Source organism: Jaculus jaculus, chromosome 4 (genome assembly GCF_020740685.1).
Source record: "Jaculus jaculus isolate mJacJac1 chromosome 4, mJacJac1.mat.Y.cur, whole genome shotgun sequence".
NCBI lineage: Eukaryota > Metazoa > Chordata > Mammalia > Rodentia > Dipodidae > Jaculus > Jaculus jaculus.
The window spans coordinates 82,464,487-82,487,012 of record NC_059105.1 but is presented as its reverse complement, the minus strand read 5'-3'; the positions used below and the strand labels follow the sequence as shown (position 1 = coordinate 82,487,012).

Sequence of the window (22,526 nt, the reverse complement as noted above, 5' to 3'; positions counted from 1 at the left end):
ACAAGCCTCCATAAACTCCAGCAGGGGAAAGAGCTCTGGAATTGGACCTGTAAGGAAGAATGTTGGTCTGTTCAAAATCCAATAACAAAATTCTTGAGACTGGGTAATTTTTTAGTTACTTATTTATTTTTATTTATTTATTTATTTGAGAGCGACAGACACAGACAGAAAGACAGATAGAGGGAGAGAGAGAGAATGGGTGCGCCAGGGCTTCCAGCCTCTGCAAACGAACTCCAGACGCGTGCGCCCCCTTGTGCATCTGGCTAACGTGGGACCTGGGGAACCGAGCCTTGAACCGGGGTCCTTAGGCTTCACAGGCAAGCGCTTAACCGCTAAGCCATCTCTCCAGCCTGAGACTGGGTAATTTACAAGTATTGTATATTTATTGTCACAGTTCTAATGTCCAAGAAGTCCAAAATCCAAGTTCCACTGAATTTTCAATATTTGTGTCAAAGGTGGTGTCTTATTGCTAGGTCTTCATATACAGGGCAACAAAAGGGGGGGGGGTGGTACAAACTCTATTAGTCCATTTTTAAAGACACTAATACCACTAGGAGGGCCCCAGTCTCATGACCTAATCATCTCCTAAGGCTCCATCTCTCAAATATTATCATCTTGGGAGTTAGGCTGTAACACATAAGTTTGGGAAGTGTACATACATTGAGGCTAGATCAAGGGCATTAGGCTTTCATTATCAAACAAGCTATACCACCCAAATGATTTCCTATTTCTCTCAGCATAGCAAACATAGCTGCTGCCTCCAGAAGGAGGCAACAGTGGAGGCTTCTGCTTAGCACAGCTGGTTCTGTCTAAGGAGACTTCCCAGAAACTTCTTGCCAAGACCTTGGATTAAAAAAGGGGGGGGGGCTGGAGAGATGGCTTAGCGGTTAAGCGCTTGCCTGTGAAGCCTAAGGACCCCGGTTCGAGGCTCGATTCCCCAGGACCCACGTTAGCCAGATGCACAAGGGGGCGCATGCGTCTGGAGTTCGTTTGCAGAGGCTGGAAGCCCTGGCGTGCCCATTGTCTCTCTCTCCCTCTATCTGTCTTTCTCTCTGTGTCTGTCGCTCTCAAATAAAAAAAATAAAAAAAATTTTTTTAAAAAGGGGGAGGGGTTGATGCTTGTACCTTCTTGCAAAAATTCCATTGGTGACCAGTCTGATTAAATCTGACACTGAACTTCACTGACTAAGATATGGTCCATACATTTCAGTGACAATGACATAACATCCAGCCATTATCAAAACTGCCTCTTTGTGGGATTTATTTCAAGGAACACTACCCATGCAATAAATTACCTATTTTCTAATACCCCACTGGCACTAATTAGCTGTGTAACCTTGGGAAAGTTACTTAAGGTTTTTTTTTTTTTGTTTTGTTTTTGATTTTCAGTTGTCTATTGGGTCTATGATTAAACTTATGGTAAGAATAGATTGGGAAACCATATAGAATGTCTAGAACAGTGTGGCATAGCACAAGCACTTAATGAATAAGAACTGATGTTGGCTGAGTAGCCAGACATTGGGATGGTCAAGGAGAACAATAAACAAGAATGAAGGTTGCAATCATGCCTTAATCACCTCCGGCTTCTGTATCAGGTAGAAGCTGAACAGGAGAAGTAGCTGGCTTCTCTGGTCATCCACATGCCCCATCAGTAGAGAGCAGATATCAGGCTATCTCATTGCATGTGGGGCCCAGAACAAAGGCTCCTCCTATTTCACAGCTTTGGGGATAAGGGTGAGGGAAGGAGGAGCAACAGAGAAAGATACACTTGAGACCTATTCTGCCTCCCATAGGAGGCTTTTGCTCTGATAATGGTTACTAAATGGGGACACCTGGGCTAGGAAAGCAGTTACACATAAGCACAGGCAGGCAGGATTCCTTGTAGCTCCCTGTAGAAACTGAGGTGCACTGGCTGGGCACCAAGCCTGGATGAAAAGTGCCTCTCTTCACAGGATCTGCCAGGGAAAGCCCACACAATCACCCAGGGTTTTGCTGACTGGTTGCTCCTGTTACTAAACACACACACACACACACACACACACACCACTTATATAAGAGCCATGCTACCAAAGTTTCCTTGAGAGGAGGTCTTATTTCACTCAGATAATAGGAACAAAAAGAGTTCATCTAAGTATGTCTGTCTTTCAAGTTTCTTCTGTCTCTTGTTATTCTTTATTTATAAACTGTGGCATATATATACATATATATATATATATACATACATATGTATACATATATATGTATACAGTTCAGTTCAGTATTGTTATGTATGCTCACAATATCATATAGCTGGTCGCCAGAATGTTTTGTCTTGTGAAAACAAACTCTATATCTACTCAGAAACAATGTTCTACTCCCTCCTGCCAGCATGACTACCTCCTAGTCATTATGTTGAGCTAGTGCTCCTCCTTTTCATTCCTAATGACCAATAAACTTGTGACCTCAATGTACCTCTGCTCTTCTTACACACAAAGTCCTGAGTCTTCCACTCCCAGCATTAATGAAGCCCTCCTTCCTTGAAAAGACTTAAGTACACACCCTAAATACTAAGGATTCCCTTCAAGGACTTGCTTTCCATTCTCAGTGCCTTAGCATTTATTTTCCAAACATATCCAGTACTTATTCCACAATACTCTTACATCCAAAATGTCTTCATATTATTAAAGAATGAAATATGGACCGGGAATTCCAAGAGAAGAAAATACACTATCACTTATCAAAGCTATGCCTCTTCATGGATTTTTTTTTCAAGAAACATGGACTATGGAGTGAATGGCCTATAATTCACCCTTTTTGAGCAGTCCCCAAATCCTTCAAACATTGAATACATACATTTCCATCACATGTTCAAATGAATTTTTTTTTTTCTCTAGGTGATGTGTTAACCTTCTTAGATTCTCATGTGGAATGCAATGTTGGCTGGTTGGAACCTCTTCTGGAAAGAGTTTATTTAAACAGAAAAAAAGTGGCCTGTCCAGTAATTGAAGTTATCAATGACAAGGATATGAGGTAGCATTGCCAACCCCCCCACAACCCTGCAAAGGACACCTTGCCCTACAAGCAGTAGAAAGTGCTGAGCTTAATGTGTGAAATTTTAAAATTTAAGAGACATATTTTATCCACTAAATAAATGAATACATATAGTAGATATTTTGGAATTAAAGCTTGTCAATTCAATACTCTATTTCATCCCCCTAAACGCATTATCTAATTCTTCCCTATCCAGCTGAACTGAAAACACTTATTTTCCTCAGGGTTAGTTCTTCTTTTGATGTAATATATATATATGAAATATGTGTGTGATTTTCAGTGACATTTCTTCCTCCAAAATTGCCACAATATGCTAAAAAATGTTATAACTTGAAAACAAGCAATCTAGACATTATCTGTCGATGTAAATTATACTCATAAATTTCTTGAGCTGTTATTAAAAGGTCATAATCTAAAATTTCATGCACAAGCACCTGCTTCCTACATGAGTAAGTCATAAGGCCAAATTCTTAAAGTACAGGGAGATGTGTAAAATCATGGATGGCACTTTGGGTTTTGTCTGTTTTGTTTTTCCTGGATTAGTTACATGACAGTGGACAACTTTCAGAGAGGAATCTTCACGTGGCCCATGAACTTTGGCTGGAGAACAATCCCTCCAGATGTTGTTGCAAAAAATGGAATTAAAGAAACTGACATAATAAGGTAAGTAAAATTAAGAGTAGGAAGCAGTCACAAGTCCTTTTTTAAAGTACAGAGAAAGATTTTTTTCAAGTAGCAATTGTATCCCATCCTTCTGTAGAACATCAAAAATTATAAGCCTACAAACACTAAGAATGATGATGCACACCTGTAAACCCAGCACTTGGGAAGTGGAAGCCAGAAGATTGTTAGTTTAAGGACATCCTGAACTACAAGAGTGAGATCCCATCTTAAAAGAATTAGAGGGCTAGCCAATATCTTACTAAGGAAAACAAAATTTTCCTAGGAAATTAGCTTCCCACTACCAAAAGTTACTTTGAAATGCACTCTGAACCCAGAAAATCTATCGACACAAATCCTATTTCCTGGAATCCACAACCAAGAAACAAATTAGTGGTGCATAAATACACATAATGTTAATGTGAACATGAGTAAAAATTAACAGCCAATAATAGTAAGCAATAGGATTACAATAGTAGCTATGAGTAAGATTATCTTTCACAGTCTATTCCTACTGTCTCCACAGAACAAGTGTCAAATTTTATGAATGAATTCAGACTTGAGTTCAGAATCTCAACGTGTTTTAAAATATGGATTTTATTACTAAATAAAAACCTGCTTTGACAAACACAGCTTGGGCCTCAAACAAAATTGTGAATACTTTGTTACATCATGCAAAGTTTAGACCTTCAGGATAGACACCAGCCAGCCCAGACAAAGCAGGATGGGGCCTAAAATATCTCTCAGAAAGAACTCCAATAGACACAAGTCCCAGGAGAAAGCCAATCCCAGACTACACATTGCAGCCTGCTTTCATGAATTTACCCTTCAGTAAATCATGCCTCCTCCCTTGCCAGGTGCAATGCCCACAGAACCGATGATGCCACAGGGGGTGAAGTGGAGATCCAACCTGTTATTAGTACTGAGTTCCAGGCATGTAGTTTTCTCTATGGCCCTAGAATATAAGTAGAATTCACCTTATGTTGATGACAAAGTTGAGACTTAATGAGTAATTTTCCAAGAGAAGTGCAGCTAATAAAAAGAATGTTGGATCTCAACTCAGACCTGCCTGAATTTCACACTCATGTTCTGATCCCACATGTAAAGAACCTCTTTGTTTCTTAGATTCCTGTTTGGTGAGTTGAGTTCAGTTACATTTAATATAATGTCAGGAAGAGAATACATTCTGGATAATGTGACAGGGCCATCTGGATACAGAGAGGACATGTACATAATGGAAGTGGAGGGGACATGTGGCAGAAACTCCCCCTAAACACACAGCAATCTCCACAGAAACCACTTAGGGCTGATTCGTCAGTAGCCATCAGGGGAAATGAACTCCATTGTCTAAGTGCTGACTAAAATGCTGGTTTTGTCTCCATGAACAGTGATTGTACTGAGGGCTCTGGGGTCAGACTCTGAATTTGGAACTTGATTAGTATTTACTAGCATGTGGGCTCAAAAAGCTTACTTAAGTACCTCAAGTCTGTCAGTGAGCATTTTATGTTTACATGAAGACTGATGGAAGTAGCTACCATTTAAACTGGGTTGAGAATTAAATCAGATTATAGATCTGAAGTGCTTCCAACAGTGCTTGCCAGGTAACATGATTTCATGTACTCAGGATGGACTGCCTAAGTGTCAACCCAAGATGTATGATATAGCAGTCTGTTGTCCTTGGGGACATTTCCTATCTTTTTTTTTTTTTTTCTGAGTGTGTGAATGTATGTGTGTATGTGTGTTTATGTGTATAAGTGCAGGCACGTGCATGCCATGGTATATGTGTCGAGTTCAAAGGGCAATCTCAGATCTACTCTTGCCTTCTACCTTGTTTGAGGTAGGGTCTCTCACTGCTGTATTCGCCAGCCTAACTAGACCACAAGCTTCCAGGAGATTCTCTTGTCTCAATCTTCCATCTGCATCTGGCTTTATGTGGCTTCTGTGGATTCAAACTCAGGCACTTACTCTTGTGCGGCCAGTGATTTATACCTTGAGCCACCTCCACAGACCAGCGTTTTCTTAATAACAGTATGTGCTCATGGGGTTTATGTGGAAATTGAGTTAATGCACAAACAATATTTAATAACTGGGATTACTCTAATCCTAAATTTTGTTGAAGATAATAATCCTGGGCTAGAGAGATTGCTTAGTAGTTAAAGCACTAGCCTGTGAAGTCTAAGGACCCTGGTTTGATAAGCCAGACCCACATAAGCCAGATGTACAAGGTGGCACATGCATCTGGAGTTCAATGGCTAGAGGCCCTGGCATGCCCATTCTCATTCTCTCTCTCACTCATAAATTAAAAAAAAATTGAAATAATAATGATAATCCTAGAGATTTGTATCAGAATACAATGAGCAAATAGGAATCCAGAGTTCAGGCCACATGTTTGCTAACCTGCATTAAGCTCTGCCACCATGAACCTAGGAAGTCATTACTCAAACATGGCTATTGGCTGCATCCCAAGACTTGCTTGCACTAGGTAGCTATTCAGATATATCTACAAACTCCAACATGAATGTATAGATGACCCATGCTAAAAATGGAGTTTCTATGAAATGCAGGTATAAAAAAATGATCTTTTCTTTTTGTAGGTGCCCTGTTATGGCTGGTGGATTGTTTTCTATTGATAAAAATTACTTTTTTGAACTTGGAACTTATGACCCTGGTCTTGATGTTTGGGGTGGAGAAAATATGGAGCTGTCATTCAAGGTATACTAAGTATTCTTTTATTATTTTTATAATTAAGAGCTTATTAGTGATAAATTGTTTCATTTTACTAATTCAATGAAATACATGACAGCTACTTTTTTCACATCTCAGACTAAATTTCAAAGAAGCAATTCCTGTTGTAAAATTTGTTAGATTTCTTAACATTTCACAAAACTTTTTTTTGTGTGTAATTTTGGGGACAACTCTCTTTGTCCTTCTGCATAAATACAGTGGGGTTTATACTTGATACACAATGGCCTCAGGAGTCATACTTGATATATAATAACTCTCCCAGACCATCTCTCTAACATGTTGGAAATAATGTACTTGTGTACAATGGGTGATCTTGGAGAATAAAAATTCTCAGAAGTTCAAAAGTACACCTGCAGTGTAGGCAACCAATATGCCCAGTATTTTCCACACAGCAACATCTTCAGATACTTCCTACAATACTACCACCATTGGTTAATAATGAAGAAAGCCTTCGCAATAGCAGTGGCTGCTTTCCTAAGTTGCTGGGTGGTCTATGATCACAAGGGTGAAACACAGTTCCTTAAATTTGTCTTTGCATAGTGTACCACAGCCCTGTGGAACTCCCAGGATGAAAGCAGAGGAAAATGAACCATCTGACATCCATGAGCCTTTCACTGGCTCAACCAAAAAAGAGATGTATTTCAAATTTTATACATTGGGATTCAATGAAGAGTTCTTGGGGGCGGGGGAAGTTTTGCCTTACAAGTTAGGAAGGAACATTTCTATTTCCACTAAGCCTAAATTAGTCAACCATAGCAATGCCCAAAATTAAATAAACCCATCAGTTTCAGTTTCTATTGAAGTGTTTTCTAATCTGGAAGTACTTTTAAGCTCAATTTCCAGTGGTTTCTGTCATTCTTAATTGCCCATGGTTTGTGAACCATCACTTGATAATTGGTGTCTATCATCAACTTGTTCCAGGTGTGGATGTGTGGTGGTGAGATTGAGATCATTCCCTGCTCCAGAGTGGGCCACATATTCAGAAATGATAACCCCTACTCCTTCCCCAAAGACCGCATGAAGACTGTGGAACGGAACTTGGTGCGGGTGGCTGAGGTCTGGCTTGATGAGTACAAAGAACTCTTCTATGGTCATGGAGATCACCTCGTAGACCAAGGGCTGGATGTGGGCAACCTCACCCAGCAAAGGGAACTCCGAAAGAAACTGAAATGCAAAAGTTTTAAATGGTACTTGGAGAATGTCTTTCCAGACTTAAAGGCTCCCATTGTGAGAGCTGGTGGTGTGGTAAGTTAATGTTACCATTTCAAATCTTCTTCTGAAAGAACAGCACCAGAACTCCCTCCAAAGTCTTTACAAAAGAGTGAAATATTATATCATAAACAAAAGCCTGAATGTTACCAAGACAAAGTGTAGATGAGAATTAAATATAGATGAATTTGAGGATGCTTACCAGTTCAGTCAACATAGACTCTCTCTATATATATCAGAATGCATTACAGGATGATGGATAAAGGAGACTTGATTTCCTCCTTTGGAATTTAAAGTTGAGTAGGAAGAAATGTAATAAGTAAACAAGTAGAGTATGAATACAAAGTACAGTAGCTGTCATTTAAAGAACAGGCCAGCAGTGGTGAGTCCTTTAAAATGAACACTGCCAAGAAAACCTCTCGAAGGGCCTACTTCGAAACCAGGTCTGAAGCACAAATTGTTAGCCAAGCTCTGAGAAAGAAAGTGCAAGGTACAGAGTGCAGCACCTGCAAGATTCTGAGACTGGCTGGTGGTAGTCACGCACTGAAAAGATGAATGCTATGGTCAGGGTATGTGTGAATCAGGGGAAGGAGAAAAGCAAGAATTTGATCGCATGGGTCCGTGTACACAGTTTCCTTCATTTTTTTCCTTCTTTCCCTCTTTAGCAGGACTAATCAATAGCATGACAAAGTTTACTTAGGGATTATCTTTTGAATTTTATTTTGTTTTGTTTATTCTAAGTAGGATCTTGCTCTAGCCCAGGCTGACCTGGAATTCACTATGGAGTCTCAGGCTGGCCTCAAACTCATGACAATCCTCATACCTCTGCCTGTACTGGGATTAAAGACATGTACAAGCATGCCCAGCTACTCTCTGAATTTTGACTAATACTTCCGGATGTCTGTGTTCCACCTTCTTTGAGGCAGGATCTCATGCTGCTGCACCTAGCTGCCAGACTGCATAAGAACATCAGACTAGCTGGTTTAAGCTTCAGATTCCCCTGGCTCAATCCCCTGTTGTCATGGACGTTTTGGGATAATGGATGCATGTGTCTCTTTGCTTCCAGCTTTACCTGGGTACTTGGGAATCAAACACAGGTTTGCAGGCTTTGCAAGAAAATGCCCTTTAAATGCTGAGTCATTACTCTAGCCTGACTTAGGGTCTTTCTCTCCTTTGTCTCTCTTTCCTTTGGGAGAGAGGATAGGGTCTCACTCTAGCCCAGGCTGACCTGGAATTCACTATGAAGTCTCAGGCTGGCCTTGAACTCACAACAGGTCTCCCATTTTGGTCTCCTGGGTGCTGGTATCAAAGGTATGTGCCACCATGCACAGCAATTTAAGGGTTTTTTGAGAGGGAGTTTCACAGAGAAGTTGAAAATAATAAAAATGATTATGGCACAGTGACAAGAATGAAAAGGATAGAGCTAAAGCAAACAGGTTGAATGGAAAAGAAAGCTAAAAAAATAATTTTAGGAAGATAAGATCCTAGGTCAAAGCCCCTCCCAGCCCATTCCAGGAGTATAGCTTCATATGAAGTGGAAGGTACAGCAGGAAAACAGGGACCTGCCCCATGGAATGTGCTTGAAGAAGACTAGTCACCCTTCCCCCTAGCACTCACCCTCACTCATATTCACGTTTTATCTTGGATTTGTTCAATTTTTATGTTTATTTGTACATATCTCAGTGTTCTTTCATTTACTTTCAGAGCCCCCTTCATTCAAGGTTTCAAACTTGATTGTCAGTCTGTCTGCCTTTTATAGACCAAGTACTTCTAGCTCCTCCTAGTAAGAGGGATTACAAACCAACCACTTTCCCAGTCTAAGTCTGGTAACAAGGAGTTAAGGAAGCTATGCCTGTTGACCATATTAGAGAGATTTAGTGTGGGAAAATCAGGAATGTAGTCTGAAAGTGTCTTCTTTTATCAAGTTTAACTGACCAGTACATCACACACACACACACACCATGTTTGTGGTTTTGTTGGTCTCAATAGCATAGTAGCTACTTCCAGTGCCTTATATAACATCTTGGACTTACACATGCAGTTTTATAAAACCATGTCTCCTGTACATGCTTCAACTTCATCCCGAGTGGGATAAAAAGGGTCTGAAAGTCTACTATTCAGCAGCAGCATTAGTGAGTTTTAGCCACCAGAGGGAGTGATAAAACTACTTTTTTGATTGCTGTAAATTGCCACTAACTCTGGAACAATTCTCCTAATGAACAAGTGGCCTGCTGATATCTGAACTATAATATATCAAAATGCAACAGATATTTTTAAAAATGACTTTAACGGATCCATTTCTTATTGCCTTCCTTAGACAAATTAATCAAGATGTCATTTGTTCCCTGCAGAAGCAACCCATAGAGAGTGTTTTTGCCATTTTTAAACATTGGGATATTTTTATAGGAACAATAGAATATGATTAACTAGACCATTATTTTGGATAGACAGTCTTGTAAAGCTTCCAGGAAATAAACCCCGTCTCTTTGTTATTTGCTTTATATCCCTCACTTCAACCTGCAAACTTAGGAAATTAAGTCCAATGAAAGTGTGTTTTTTTTTTAATAGAAAATAATTTCTTATTGAACCAATAATACCTGAAGCTAATAAAATAACTTCATAAATATTGTATTTTTCTGATAGAATTCCCCTTATATGTTGGAAAATGAAATAACTCGACATAAAGTATAAAGTTTATACATTGTCTGAATTCGAAAAATGTTGAAATGGTTGACAATAGACATATGGATATAAGTCTTTGAAAGTGAAACAATTTAAGCTATTCATAATAAAATGAATAATACTTCCTTTCCACTTCATAGATTATTTGTACAAGTGGCAAAATGGTTTCCCCAGGAACTACTAATTAAAAGAGAAAGAGCTCTCCCCTTGAGGTGAAGGAAGACCTTGGGGACAGCAGGGTTTTCCCTGTCCCTCCAGTGCCTTTCAGCATCTGGAGAAAATAATTACATTAAATAAGCCCAAAGAACCCTACTAAGCTGAGTATTCTCAAACACTCTTATAACAGGAGTCCAAGGTCAAGTAATCCCAGCTTGCTACATTCTGAACAGCAAGCTGTGTGCCAACACCCTGCAGTTTCTGAAATGTTCTGGTATGAAAAGTTTGATTGCGTTGGAACCAGAGTTATCCAAACTTACTTTAAGATAAAATATTTTCTGCATGGTCCACAAGCAGGGATCATTATCTCTACTATGCTCCAGAGAAAATACAAAATTATCCATCCCCTCCCCCTGGCATTTCTATTCACTATCCTCCCCAAAGTTAGTTCAGTTGGAGCTTTCTGGTTGTTATGTCAGCTCAAATGTACTGATGGTAAGTGTGCCCATATTTATCATTTTGAATTGTGGATGGAGCCTTTTTGAGGATTTTTTGATAGAGAGAATTGCTTTGTGTTCTTCTATGTCAGTTACTAACCTGGAAAAATGTTCAACATTTGCTTGTGTGCATTAAAGATCAGGGAGGGTTCCTATCCCAAGCAAGAGAGTCAAATTTCACTGCAGACATGAATGATGGTCCATGCAAGCTACAGATTCCCAAGGAAAGTCCAGCTTCCTTGCTATCTCCCTGTGCTAAAGGGAAAATTATTTTTCCTAATCTATCATTCAAATGAGGATCTGATTAGTTTTTCATATCTAGGTGGGAAAACCCCATTTCTAACTTTCCATGCTCATGTTTTTCTTAACTCCTTCTGAGAGGCCATTTCTCTTACCTGACAAGGTTTACTTCTCACTCCTGGAATTTTTTTTCCTGCATTTTATGATCTCAGAAGCTATCACTTTTCTTGCAAGCTACAGGTGTAAATATGGGTACCAATCTGTTGGGCACCCAATTAGAAAAATGGGAACTTTATGAGCCACACAGTCTACATAGATTCAGCACCACAGAGGTGGCCCTCTCTGTCAGGCACCATGGAACTGGAGACACAAATATTCACTACCTGCTAGCTCAGAAGGCTTTCATGGGACATACAATATAGATTTTTCTCTACAGAGCTCTCCTAAAAATCTGAAAAGTTTAAATTGCATTATTAACCTACCATCTAAAACCTTGCTAGGACTTCTGGATTCAATAGTAACTGATATTAAGCTTCCTTGATATTTGACCCTGTAAATCCATTAAAAACCTGAAGGTCTGCCAGAAAGTGCCTTTATGCTTGGCTCGATTTTAGCTGTCGTGACTTTCCTTTAATGAATTGTCAGCTTGCTTGAGTCATTAGGAAGATTCTGACAGGGAATCAGCTGGACTCTGCTGTTGGCTCTGAAGGATGAGTTTATCTATGAGTCAGTTCCTAAGCCATTGGATAGCTGGGAGGGGTCAGCCAATGATCACAGCCCGGAACTTGTGGCTAGATGAAGTTGTAGGTATGTGCATTGACTTTTAATATTTGTATCAGGATAAACTCAAGGCAAAAAAAAAAAAAACACCTACTTTTCATGCCACTTTTTCCTCATTTTCCATGACTTTCAAGAAAGGGTTAATTAAAAGCTTCTGATTGTTGACTCTATAGCTGAATCACAGGCCTAAATTGACAGATTGAAGCTGTACTTTAGCAAGATTACATTATGTCTCTGTTCGAACAAGCAACCAATAAAACCATCTAGTGCTAAGTAATGCTGCTGTTAACTATTTCTTAACCTTATAATGGTATTATATCCTGTATTTTTTAAAGGTATCTAAATGCTATGCTATACTTTGAACTATGTTTTGCCTCAATTCTCATTTTATATTCTGCTTTCTAGCTTATTAATGTAGCTTTGGGTAAATGCATTTCCACTAAGAATACCACAGCCCTGCTGGAAGACTGTGATGGGAGCAGCAAGGTAGGTTCACCTGGGTTTTCTGTCTAATGGTAGTTGATAGGTGGACCCACTTCCATGTTTATTGCTCATGTTTATTGAGAATTGGTCCTCACCCATTAGAAACAAATAGATGATCTCTAACCATCAATGCAATCAGAAAACTGGTATAGGGAAGTCCCCATTCAATACAAAGACAGTAAAGGAGTGAGCGTGTAGGCACCAAGGTTGATCTGTTGGTTCCTTTACAGATCCAGTCCTGGATCCTTCACTTGCAAAGATGTGTTAACTTGTACAAAATCTTATCTGGGTAAAGGATAATGGTCATTGTACCTACTTCTAGAGATGGTATACAACCAAAATTGGAAATGTGCAGGAAGCAGGAGACAATACCTACTACTTGGTGCTTGGTAAATGTTGGTTGTAATAACAGAGACAAGCATGTTTATTTGTAAGCAGAGAGAGAGAGACACAAAGAGAGAGTATGGACATTCTGGGGCCTCTAGCCACTGAAAATGAACTCCAGACACACGAACTAACTTGTGTATCTGGCCTATGTGGGTACTAGGTAATTGAACCCAAATTGCTAGGCTTTGCAGGCAAGTGCCTTAACTGCTGAGCCATCTGTCCAGCCCAACAAGTGTGTTTAAAATGTAGATCATTTACAGATAAATAAATAAGTAAAATAGGGATCATATTTCTCCTTGACATTACAAGTGATAAATTTAATTTTCTGATTGCATTCTTCTCCCCAGATCTGCTTCTTCCTGTATCTTAAGGAAGTAATGGAAATCTGATGAAAAAGTCTGTGTATTAAAATTCCTATAAAATCCTTGCAAAGTGGTTAGGAGAGGGAGTAAGACTGGGAAAATAGAACAGGAATTCTCCTGTAGAGCTGGAGGTGAGCTATGAGTGATCACACCTCCCTCTCCAACATATGTTCCTAACAGAGCTACACTTGGTAGGAACAGCTCTCAGCTTTTTGTACCAAATAGGACTCACAGGAACACTGATTCATGAGTAGAAAACAGCTCCCCAAAATTTCAGATCACACTTGGTAAAGAAATCATCTTGCAATGATGTTCTGGGATCTCTCGCTTACTTCTTTGTCCTGGTTTGAAAGGTATTGCTTGTGCTTCCCAGCATGTCTTATCTCTCCTTTCTGAAGCCAAAGCTGCCACTAGAAGGAAGGCATATTCATTTATACACCTGAAGCCAAAGGAACACTTTCATAATTAGGGCAGGGAGGAGAAAGAAGTGATAAGCACTAAAAATATTAAAAGAAATAACTTTTGCTTGCTAAATTCAAAGAGAAAACAATCAAATTATTTTTAAATACATAATTGGTCTAAAATATTTTTATTAATGAAAATTTTAACTAATTCACTTCTTCAAGCCTCATCATAGTAGCAATTTGTCATGCCTACATAGACAGCATTTCCTCGGAAAACCCAACTTCTGCTCTTAAGCAGCACTGAGTCTCTTGGCAAGCTGAGACCAAAGTATGTATAACATAGCCACTGTCTTCCACAAAGCCCCAGTTCCTCTTTTGCCCAGTTGCATATTTTTAGCTTCTGTTTCTTGTGGATCATGAATAATAAAAGGGGCCGAAACAGAGGGGAAGTTCATTTGACTTAAGCAGCATTGGTAAAGTTTAATACCTAGCCCTTGGCTCTAGTACTCATCTAAAACAACTCAAAAGGAATAACGCACTCAGAATGATCCACCAGGCCACATCTCTTACTGCCCTAAAAAGTCTTAGTTGTTAACTTTTGGACTAGTTGAGAAGGTCCTTTAGAAGGTAATAGGTCACTTACAGTAGTCACACCCTCCTTGTATGATGCTATGTCCATGATTCTCACTGTGTAATACTCACATAAATGACCTCAGAAAATTGTTACTGCATATGCTACTCAGCAAGTCCATGACAGAGCTGAGACTCAGCATTTCTGAGAGTTCTCAGGTTAGGCTCCATGATGTTTGTCCATAGACTACCCTTTGTGTGTCAACATTCAATGCAATGACATTAATTCAACCTGATAATCTCAATTACATACCAGGAATTGAGCACTGGCCTATAATCTAAGCCACAAGGGAGGCTGAGGTAAGAGCATCAAAAAGTAAGGGCTTTCCTCGATTGCATAGCCTGTTCAAGGCCCAACCTGGGCAACACAGTGAGAACCTTATTTCAAAAAAAGTATTTTTTAAGTGCTAGGCATACAACCTAGTGATAGAGCAAATTCTCAATAAATGTTAGCTGTAACCATAAAAATGATAAGTGCAATTAGTATAAGTCTGCATAAGGAGGTTGCTTCAGGTGTTTTAAATTCCAAACAGATATTTATTTATTGAGAACTTGCAGTGTGCTAGACAATTAACAATCATTACCTCAGTCCTCAGACCCTTGCAACCCAACTTAATGATGAGAAATGTGATATCAGGCAGGTAAATAATATGCTGAATCATCCTTTGACAGGAGGAACCCCAGGATTAACACACACATTGGATCAGTGTCCATACTCTTACCTATTGCTAATGAAAATGTTTGGCAAGGTCTCTACCTGTGCTTGGTACCTGAAACAGTTTTTCCTGCGTTCATTTCCTTTTCAGCTTCAAAGATTTAATTATACCTGGTTAAGACTTATTAAACATGAAGACTGGTGCTTAGCTCCCATCCTTGATAAAGGGTCCCTAAGGCTGCACCCCTGTGATAACAGAAACACCAGGCTCAAGTGGCTGCATAAATCAACATCAGCCTTCCATCCAGAACTGGTAAGCAAATATTCATAACTCTTTTTTGCCACAAATTCAGCTTTCAATCAAATGAGCCATAAAGCTCTCATTGTCAATCTCCTCAGGTAGGAGCCTTAAGTGCTTTTGTGACAGTTGAGGCAATGTAAAAGTTCACTTCAAGAAATAAAGAAACATTTTCTTAATTGTCAAGTCCTGTTTTGTTTTTTTATTCAAAATTTATTTCAAAGGAGTGACTTGAATTAGAATCGCCAGTTTCTTTTCTGCTACAATGCTATCATCATCTTTGTTTCAAAAGTAATATTTTCATTCCCTCAATAAGGCCCAAAGTTAGACAGAAGTTGGTTCTCTTGGTTCTAGCACAATTCAGAGGAACACATATGAACAAAGCAAAAAACTGCATACTTCTTCTAACTGAGACTATTGGGTGATTCTAGTTTGTCCTCTGTCCTCATTCCAGGCAAGGAGCCTTTTTCTGATTCCCGTGGTTCCACAGACTCTGGCTCTGCTGGCAGTACAGCAGCCAGCTCCCCTAGCTTAGGGACACTGATTGGGTGGCATCTCGTTAGCAATGCATTCAGAGATGCCATGTGCTTGAAAGTAGCCATGAGGAAGGTGCCTACACCAGAGAAATCAGTAGAGACCACTGGGTCGGCATATCTTTTCAGAAGTCCAGTTGTTAATACAGAGAACACTCTGCGCTACTTATCTATTTTCAAAGTTCACTCAGTTTTTTTTTTTTCCAATGATGTCATAACAGAATTCAAAGTTACATGCATTGGTGTAGGATCTAGACATGGCAGAATGATCTCAGGACTACCTCCTCACCGTTACTAACATCTCACTAACCAGTAGCCACCACATCTCCTGTATGCATTGCAATAATAAAAACATGATTTTCCCTGAACTGGCCCCAAAGTTCACACCCTGTATTCCTTTGAGATGTTTCCATAGACTGGGGTGTCTTCCTTTTGAGGCCATATGCAGGGCCTATTTTCTTACTGCTCAGAGCCAAAATCAAGGCTTGGGCAAAGCATTCTTCAGTCTTCTACCCCTTTGATATTCTTTTATATTTTAGTAAGTTCTTCATAATATTTTCTTCTTAATGAAAATGATCATCAAGTGATTCAGAAAGCTTAGGAATTACCAGCGTATAACTGCTTACTGTATTTTTCACTCTGTTGGAGACATCCAAACACATCTATTTCAAAGTCCATTCATTTATTTCCTATGTCATGGTATTTTACAGGGACACTATTAACATAAATTCCAGCCAGGCATAGAGGTGCTCATGTCTTTGTTCTTAGGACTCAAGAGGCAGAGGTAGAAAGATCACTGTGAATGCCAGTCTGGGATTATAGATTACAGAGTGAGTTTGGTCACTCACAGTTTGGGCTAGGGTCCTGCCTCAAAAAAACAAACACTAAAATAAATTATGAGAGTCACCCCTGATTTGTTAAAATTTTTTAAAATAACAAATTATTAAGGTTATCTGTCATAATCATGAATTGTTGAGATTTATAGATGAAAAACATGAGGCTATTAAGTAGGTTCTAAGTAGGTTGTTTTTCTAGGCTATTCAAATAATATTAAACAATAAAAAGATCTTCTAAAATATGTTTATTTTTTTCTAATTAAATCTAGGTTCTCAACATTAGCATTATATACTACCAAAAATTATGGTAAGGTGTTCCCAGATGAAACACTTCATGTCTCGTATTTGGTAATACAAATACATGTATTCTAAGACATGAACTAGATTAAGAAATTAGTGAGCTCACTTTTGTTACAACACATTTTTTTCTTTACCACCATCAATGAGGTGATTAAACATCAAATATACTAAATCCCTTATGGAGTTTTTCCCTTTAAATGTTGTAGTTATCAGTCACACCACTAGAAACACTATCTTCCACTCCCCAAATAATTAAAATCTTATAGCTGAGAGGAGTAAGATAATTTAGTTTGAGATAGAGACAAATTGTGTTCTGGTCATTAATTTATTTCAAGAAACTTCCTAAGGACAAACACATAGCCTGCTTATCTTTGGGTGGGAGCACGTTTTTCCACCTGCTGACAGCTGTAGTCATTTAGACACTTGCTTTCCCTGTAGGTGGACCACATGGTGTTTGAAAACTCCCACCAGCTGTTGTGCTTGGAAGGAAACGTTTCTCAGAAGACCCTGAAAGTAGCTGCTTGTGACCCAATGGAACCATACCAAAAATGGAAATTTGAAAAATACTATGAAGACTAAAGGGAAGATGACTACTTTTCTAGCTAATTCATTAAATACTGTGAAAATGAAAGCAAACTTGGTGACTATGCTTCTCAGTGGTAGTTTCAAGTTTTCAATTTTATTTGAATGGATGTTTTTAAGCAACAAAAAAAACTCACAATTTTTGAAGTAACAAAAGATAACTCAGGAAACAATCCACCACTGAGTTGGAGATTGAATAGGAGTCATCTGTCAGCCCTAGGGTTGCCTTCCGAAGCATAGGCTTCCTGCTCTGTGCTGTATGCAATCCATCCTGTGAGCTTCCCTCATAACCCACAGGTCAACAGAAAGAAGACAAGTGTACTCACAATGATGGTGACTGACGCTGTCCTGGCTTCAAGAAGAGGTGTGCCCATGGAGGGCCCCATCCTTTACTGACCATTTCAACAGATATCGACAGCTTGGGTTCTGATGATCGGAAGATTCAGATCAATGCACACAGTGACTATGCTGTGGAAATCTCTCCAGACTATCTGCACATTTACCTAACAGTGTGAGGTAGCATTGATCAACTATTGATGACCCCCATCTAATGGTAGAATGTTGATGTAGGTGACCAGAATGTGAACCAGTCTGAACCAGTAGAAAAAAAAAACTATGTGCGGAAAAAGAGGCCTTAAATACATACTTAATTCTATCTATGCACATTGTTTCAGCTTGGATTGTGCTTTTTAACAGTATATTTTAAAATATGATTATATTAATAACTTCTGAGACTTTATTAGGTTTTTTCTTAAGGCAAATTAAAAAAAAAAAGGAATCCAGATCATAAGACATTATAGCAACCAAAATTAATTAATCATTGAACACACTTTAATGCACAGTGAGTATACTTGAAAGAAATAAAGAAATATTACTGAATAATATTAAAGTGTTTCAAATGAAAATAATAAAATCTATTTTAGATTTAGCAATATTCACTAGGATGAAATATGCTAAAAATTGACTCTCAATGATTCCAAAGCAGAATCAAACGAAAAGGGATGAAAATGAGATAAACAACATTTAGAAAAATATGATTGAGGAAACTCAATTGTCCTAGAGGCAGCCAAATAAGAAAAAGGATGTAGTGTCTGTAAGGAAGACTTTATGTGTACTCAATGATAGCACTGGCCTATGGAGAAAGTGGAGTGCTTCTTTGTTCAAATGGAATACCCATCTTAAGTGTACCAATACTTAAATACTTCAGAAGAAAGTGTAGAAATCATAATATTCTTTATCTTCATTATAGCAGCAAACTGATAGCAAAAGACAAATTACTTGTCCAAAAGTCATAAACCAGCCAGTGGAATGAGCAATGTGAAAACTCAAATCTGCAGAGGCATGGCTCACCAGTTCGATATGGTCTCTGCCCCATGGCCATTCTGCAAAGGGCACACGTAAACTGCTTTGGTGGACTGAGCCTGAGCACAGGCCATGCTTATTCTTGTTATTATATATTTTTAAAAGGTTTCAAATATTTGTTCACATAATGATTATAAAACTTACCAGTTTTAATCCTGGCTTTCTATTTATCAGTTTAACTTCTGAAGTAATTATCCAAACACATGGCCATCAACTAAGCGCGGGAAGGGAAACATTTTTGCATATTTATAACACATTTTAGATACATTATTCCAGTTCTTAACAATTGTAGACAAGATAAAAGAAAAACTTGAAAATGAGATAAATATTCACTTTCTGTCATTCTTCATGTAACTGAAATGTTGGAAGTTCACCCTTCCTATCATTCCACATCATCTTGTATCCAAGGGCGCTTTCCATGAAGAGAAGTTAGTTCTGTTCAACAGAAGATGTGTCATGCTCTGGTTGTACAAGCTGAAGAAAAAGGAATATTTTTTCTCAGACAAACCTTCCCCAGTTTGCTCAGTATCTGTGCCAACTTCAACTTCACATACTATACACAGATACCTTTGAATTATAAACTGTCAAAGGGTTTTTGTAATATCATATACCTTAGGATAGAATTCTTCAAAATGTATTACTGTACATTTATCTCAGTTACCCTAAGTTCTAAGAAACTAATTATTCATTAGGAATCTATGTGGGCCAAACCTTGAGACTACTAACTGTAAATTTATTTCCAATTATTTTTTTAAACATTGTCCCCCAGTTTTGTTTTCAGAGGACTGGAATAGCATATAAATTCTACTTGCTCCTCTTTTACTTCTATTGATAAGCTCTTGGGCGAAGCACTTTCAGGTTCTAGTCAGCCTTGAATTTTTCTGTAGGTAGCTGTGTTACCATGGGGTTTTGGATTTTCTCGGAATGTCTTAACTTATTGCCTGTTCTTAGAAAAATGTTTATGCATCTTGTTAACTTGAACCCAGGATAGTATTAATATTTGACAAGACTAATTTGATCAAAAACCTAACTCACCAAACACTGGGAGGGCTTCTGTACCTTCCAGCCTGCACAGAGCCTTTCTCTTTGCATCAGTTACTCATCAGCTTCCAGCCCCTCCCCCATGGGAAGGCACAGCTGTTGTTGCTACAGTGCTGTTTTATCACTAGCACCAAATTTTCTCACTTTGCTTGCTGACATTCAATTAGCTGTCATTCATAAGACTGCAAAACCACTGTGTTAATCGCAAAGGATCACTGGCTTCCCCAATGCTAATTTGGAAGCATTCTTTTAGAGGTTAGACAATTCATTCCCAGCATTGCCGTAAGGATTGCATGGGGTCAAAAAACCACTTGTAACACAGAGGAATTCAGTATTCTCAAGCAAGTCCTATTGAATGATTGTCTTTCATGATTGTCAAGGAGCTTACAAGCAAGAGCATAGCATTGAGCCACATCATCTTGCTAAGTACCACCTTTGTTGTTCAAATATTTCTATTTTAACTTTCATATCATGAACACAGCAAAGAAATCAGATCTCAGAATAGAAATGACAAAGTTGCAACAAGTAAAGGGATAGAGGGGGACTGGTGACACTAAGTACTTACTCTGTAATGAGTGCTGTGAGCTCATTTCACTGATTTGTGCTCAGCCTTCTCCCCACCATAGGACGAGGAAGGTGACTCTCTGAGAAACTGAGAAAGGACTTAGTGATCCCATTAGTAAGCAATGAAATATAATAACCATCCCATCTGATCCCTGCCCCCAATTTTTCTTCTACTGCACAAGAGGTACCCAAGCATTTGACATTGTGACATGATATAATGTACATGTGGTCCAAGGGGCTCAGTTTGGGCATGCCTGCCTACACCATGTTGTTGTCTGTAATTTTTTTAAAAGTAGAACCATCAATTTACTTAAAACCTCATAGTCATAGATTATTGATGTTACAGATAAGGACATGTGGTATTGCAATGTCACTGGGCTCCCTTAAATGTTGTATAGAGAGGACATAGAAGCTGGGACTCTGATGAGCAACTGATGCATACATATTTGTAACAACATGCCTAGTTCTTGCAATGTCTACACCCGTGACAATATGTGCTGCTTGTTCTGTCCCATCCTCAGGACAAAATTTGACAAGACACGCACATGTAGAGGATTAATTCCCTGTGACTCATAGTACTAACTCTTTGTTCCCCCAAACTTTAAGCAAAGCTGACTAATTGCTCAGACATGGAAAATAAAACTTTGAATAATCAGGGGATGGGGGAGGACTGAAAAACCACTGAATAATCCTTCACCTTAAAATACAAGCCATGACTTTTAACTTGCATTTATTCTGTAGGTTGTGCCTTAGTGCTTTTGCAACAACTGTTGTGTAGTTACTTGATGATTGCTAGAAGGCAACTGTGTAAAAAGAAAAAATAAGCACTAGCCAAATTATTGCACAAAATGTTTAATTTGGAAATTTTGGAATAAGCCATATGAAATACTGCAGTCCATGAGATTTAGTGGGTGGTGTTGCAAGCAGTGTCAGTGTCTGTAAGAAAGGGAGAAATTATCCACCAGGAAGTCAAGCTAATGCCTCTGCCTTCAACATGTTAACTAGTCAAGGCTATACCATAGTCTCTTTTCTTTGTAACAACATAAACACAAGTGAAAAGTTCTCATTTTCCAGCATGTAGGGTAACTTCAAATATGCTGAGTTTCCAATAATTACCATTGCCATAAAATAAGTGAAAATTAGTTTCTATGAAAACAGAAACTTTATATTGTATTGTTGCTAGTTATTTACCATTTTAATAATAAAATATGATGCTGTAATATTAGATATCAAAATTAAATCTTTTATAACATGAATAAAGATTTTAATTTTTAGCTAACTGCTTCAAAGCACCAATTTTTTAAAAAATAAAAATCTTTCACTATGCATCACACACACACACACACACACACACACACACACACCTGATGCTTTAAATTGGAAGAAAATAAAACCAAAAATTTCTTTCTGTAGCATGAAAAAAGTGAATAAATATCATTGAGTATTTTAAATTTTTAGTTACACAGACTTGCTTTTTCTACTTCTGACCTAGAAAAAATATTTCAAGTGGATGGTCACTCTAGACACAACTTTGCAGTGGTCAGTTAAAATTTATGGAGGTGCTTATGCTTAAGTATAGGACTATGCACATGCCTTAATTACTCTTCTTGAAACTACCCAGATTTTGCTAAATATACACATATATTCACTATATGTATAGTCAAACATTAGGGGAATAGTTTTACTGATTATTTGAATATATTTCTTAATGTGAGAGCAAGATTAAAACTGTAGAGCTTCAGTTTTCTTTGAGGTAGGGGAGTTTAAGTTCTAGTTTAAGCACGAACCTTTTTGCTTCTGACCAACAGAAGTTATTATACAGAAATAATTAAATATATAACTTTAAATCTACAGGAAATAATCTATTACTTTCAAACTTCATTTCAAAGCTCATTTTTACCAACTCATTTTAAACTTCATCTTGTGTCTGGGTCATTTCTGGAGCCAATGTCATTGTGGGTCTGTTGACTGTATGGTCCAGTCATCTCGTATTCTTCAGGAACTAATGATGCATGTTGATCTTCATATGGTGTTATGTTGTGGTCTGCTATTTAAATATTGGCAAATATAACTTTTGACATTACATTTTA

General features: G+C 38.3%; 1 protein-coding gene across 1 annotated transcript in view; it reads left to right on the top strand.

The window, feature by feature from the left end:
• Galnt5 (polypeptide N-acetylgalactosaminyltransferase 5) overlaps window positions 1-17,642 on the top strand; it is an 85,115-nt gene extending 67,473 nt beyond the window's left edge. Inside the window, exons 4-10 of the mRNA XM_004651854.3 lie at window positions 2,874-3,009; window positions 3,574-3,693; window positions 6,285-6,402; window positions 7,357-7,680; window positions 12,405-12,485; window positions 15,072-15,233; window positions 17,326-17,642. Of these exons, the coding sequence (XP_004651911.2) occupies window positions 2,874-3,009; window positions 3,574-3,693; window positions 6,285-6,402; window positions 7,357-7,680; window positions 12,405-12,485; window positions 15,072-15,233; window positions 17,326-17,466 (1,082 nt within the window). The 3' untranslated portion in view covers window positions 17,467-17,642. The remainder of the gene's footprint in view (window positions 1-2,873; window positions 3,010-3,573; window positions 3,694-6,284; window positions 6,403-7,356; window positions 7,681-12,404; window positions 12,486-15,071; window positions 15,234-17,325) is intronic.
• The last annotated feature ends 4,884 nt before the right edge of the window (window positions 17,643-22,526 follow it).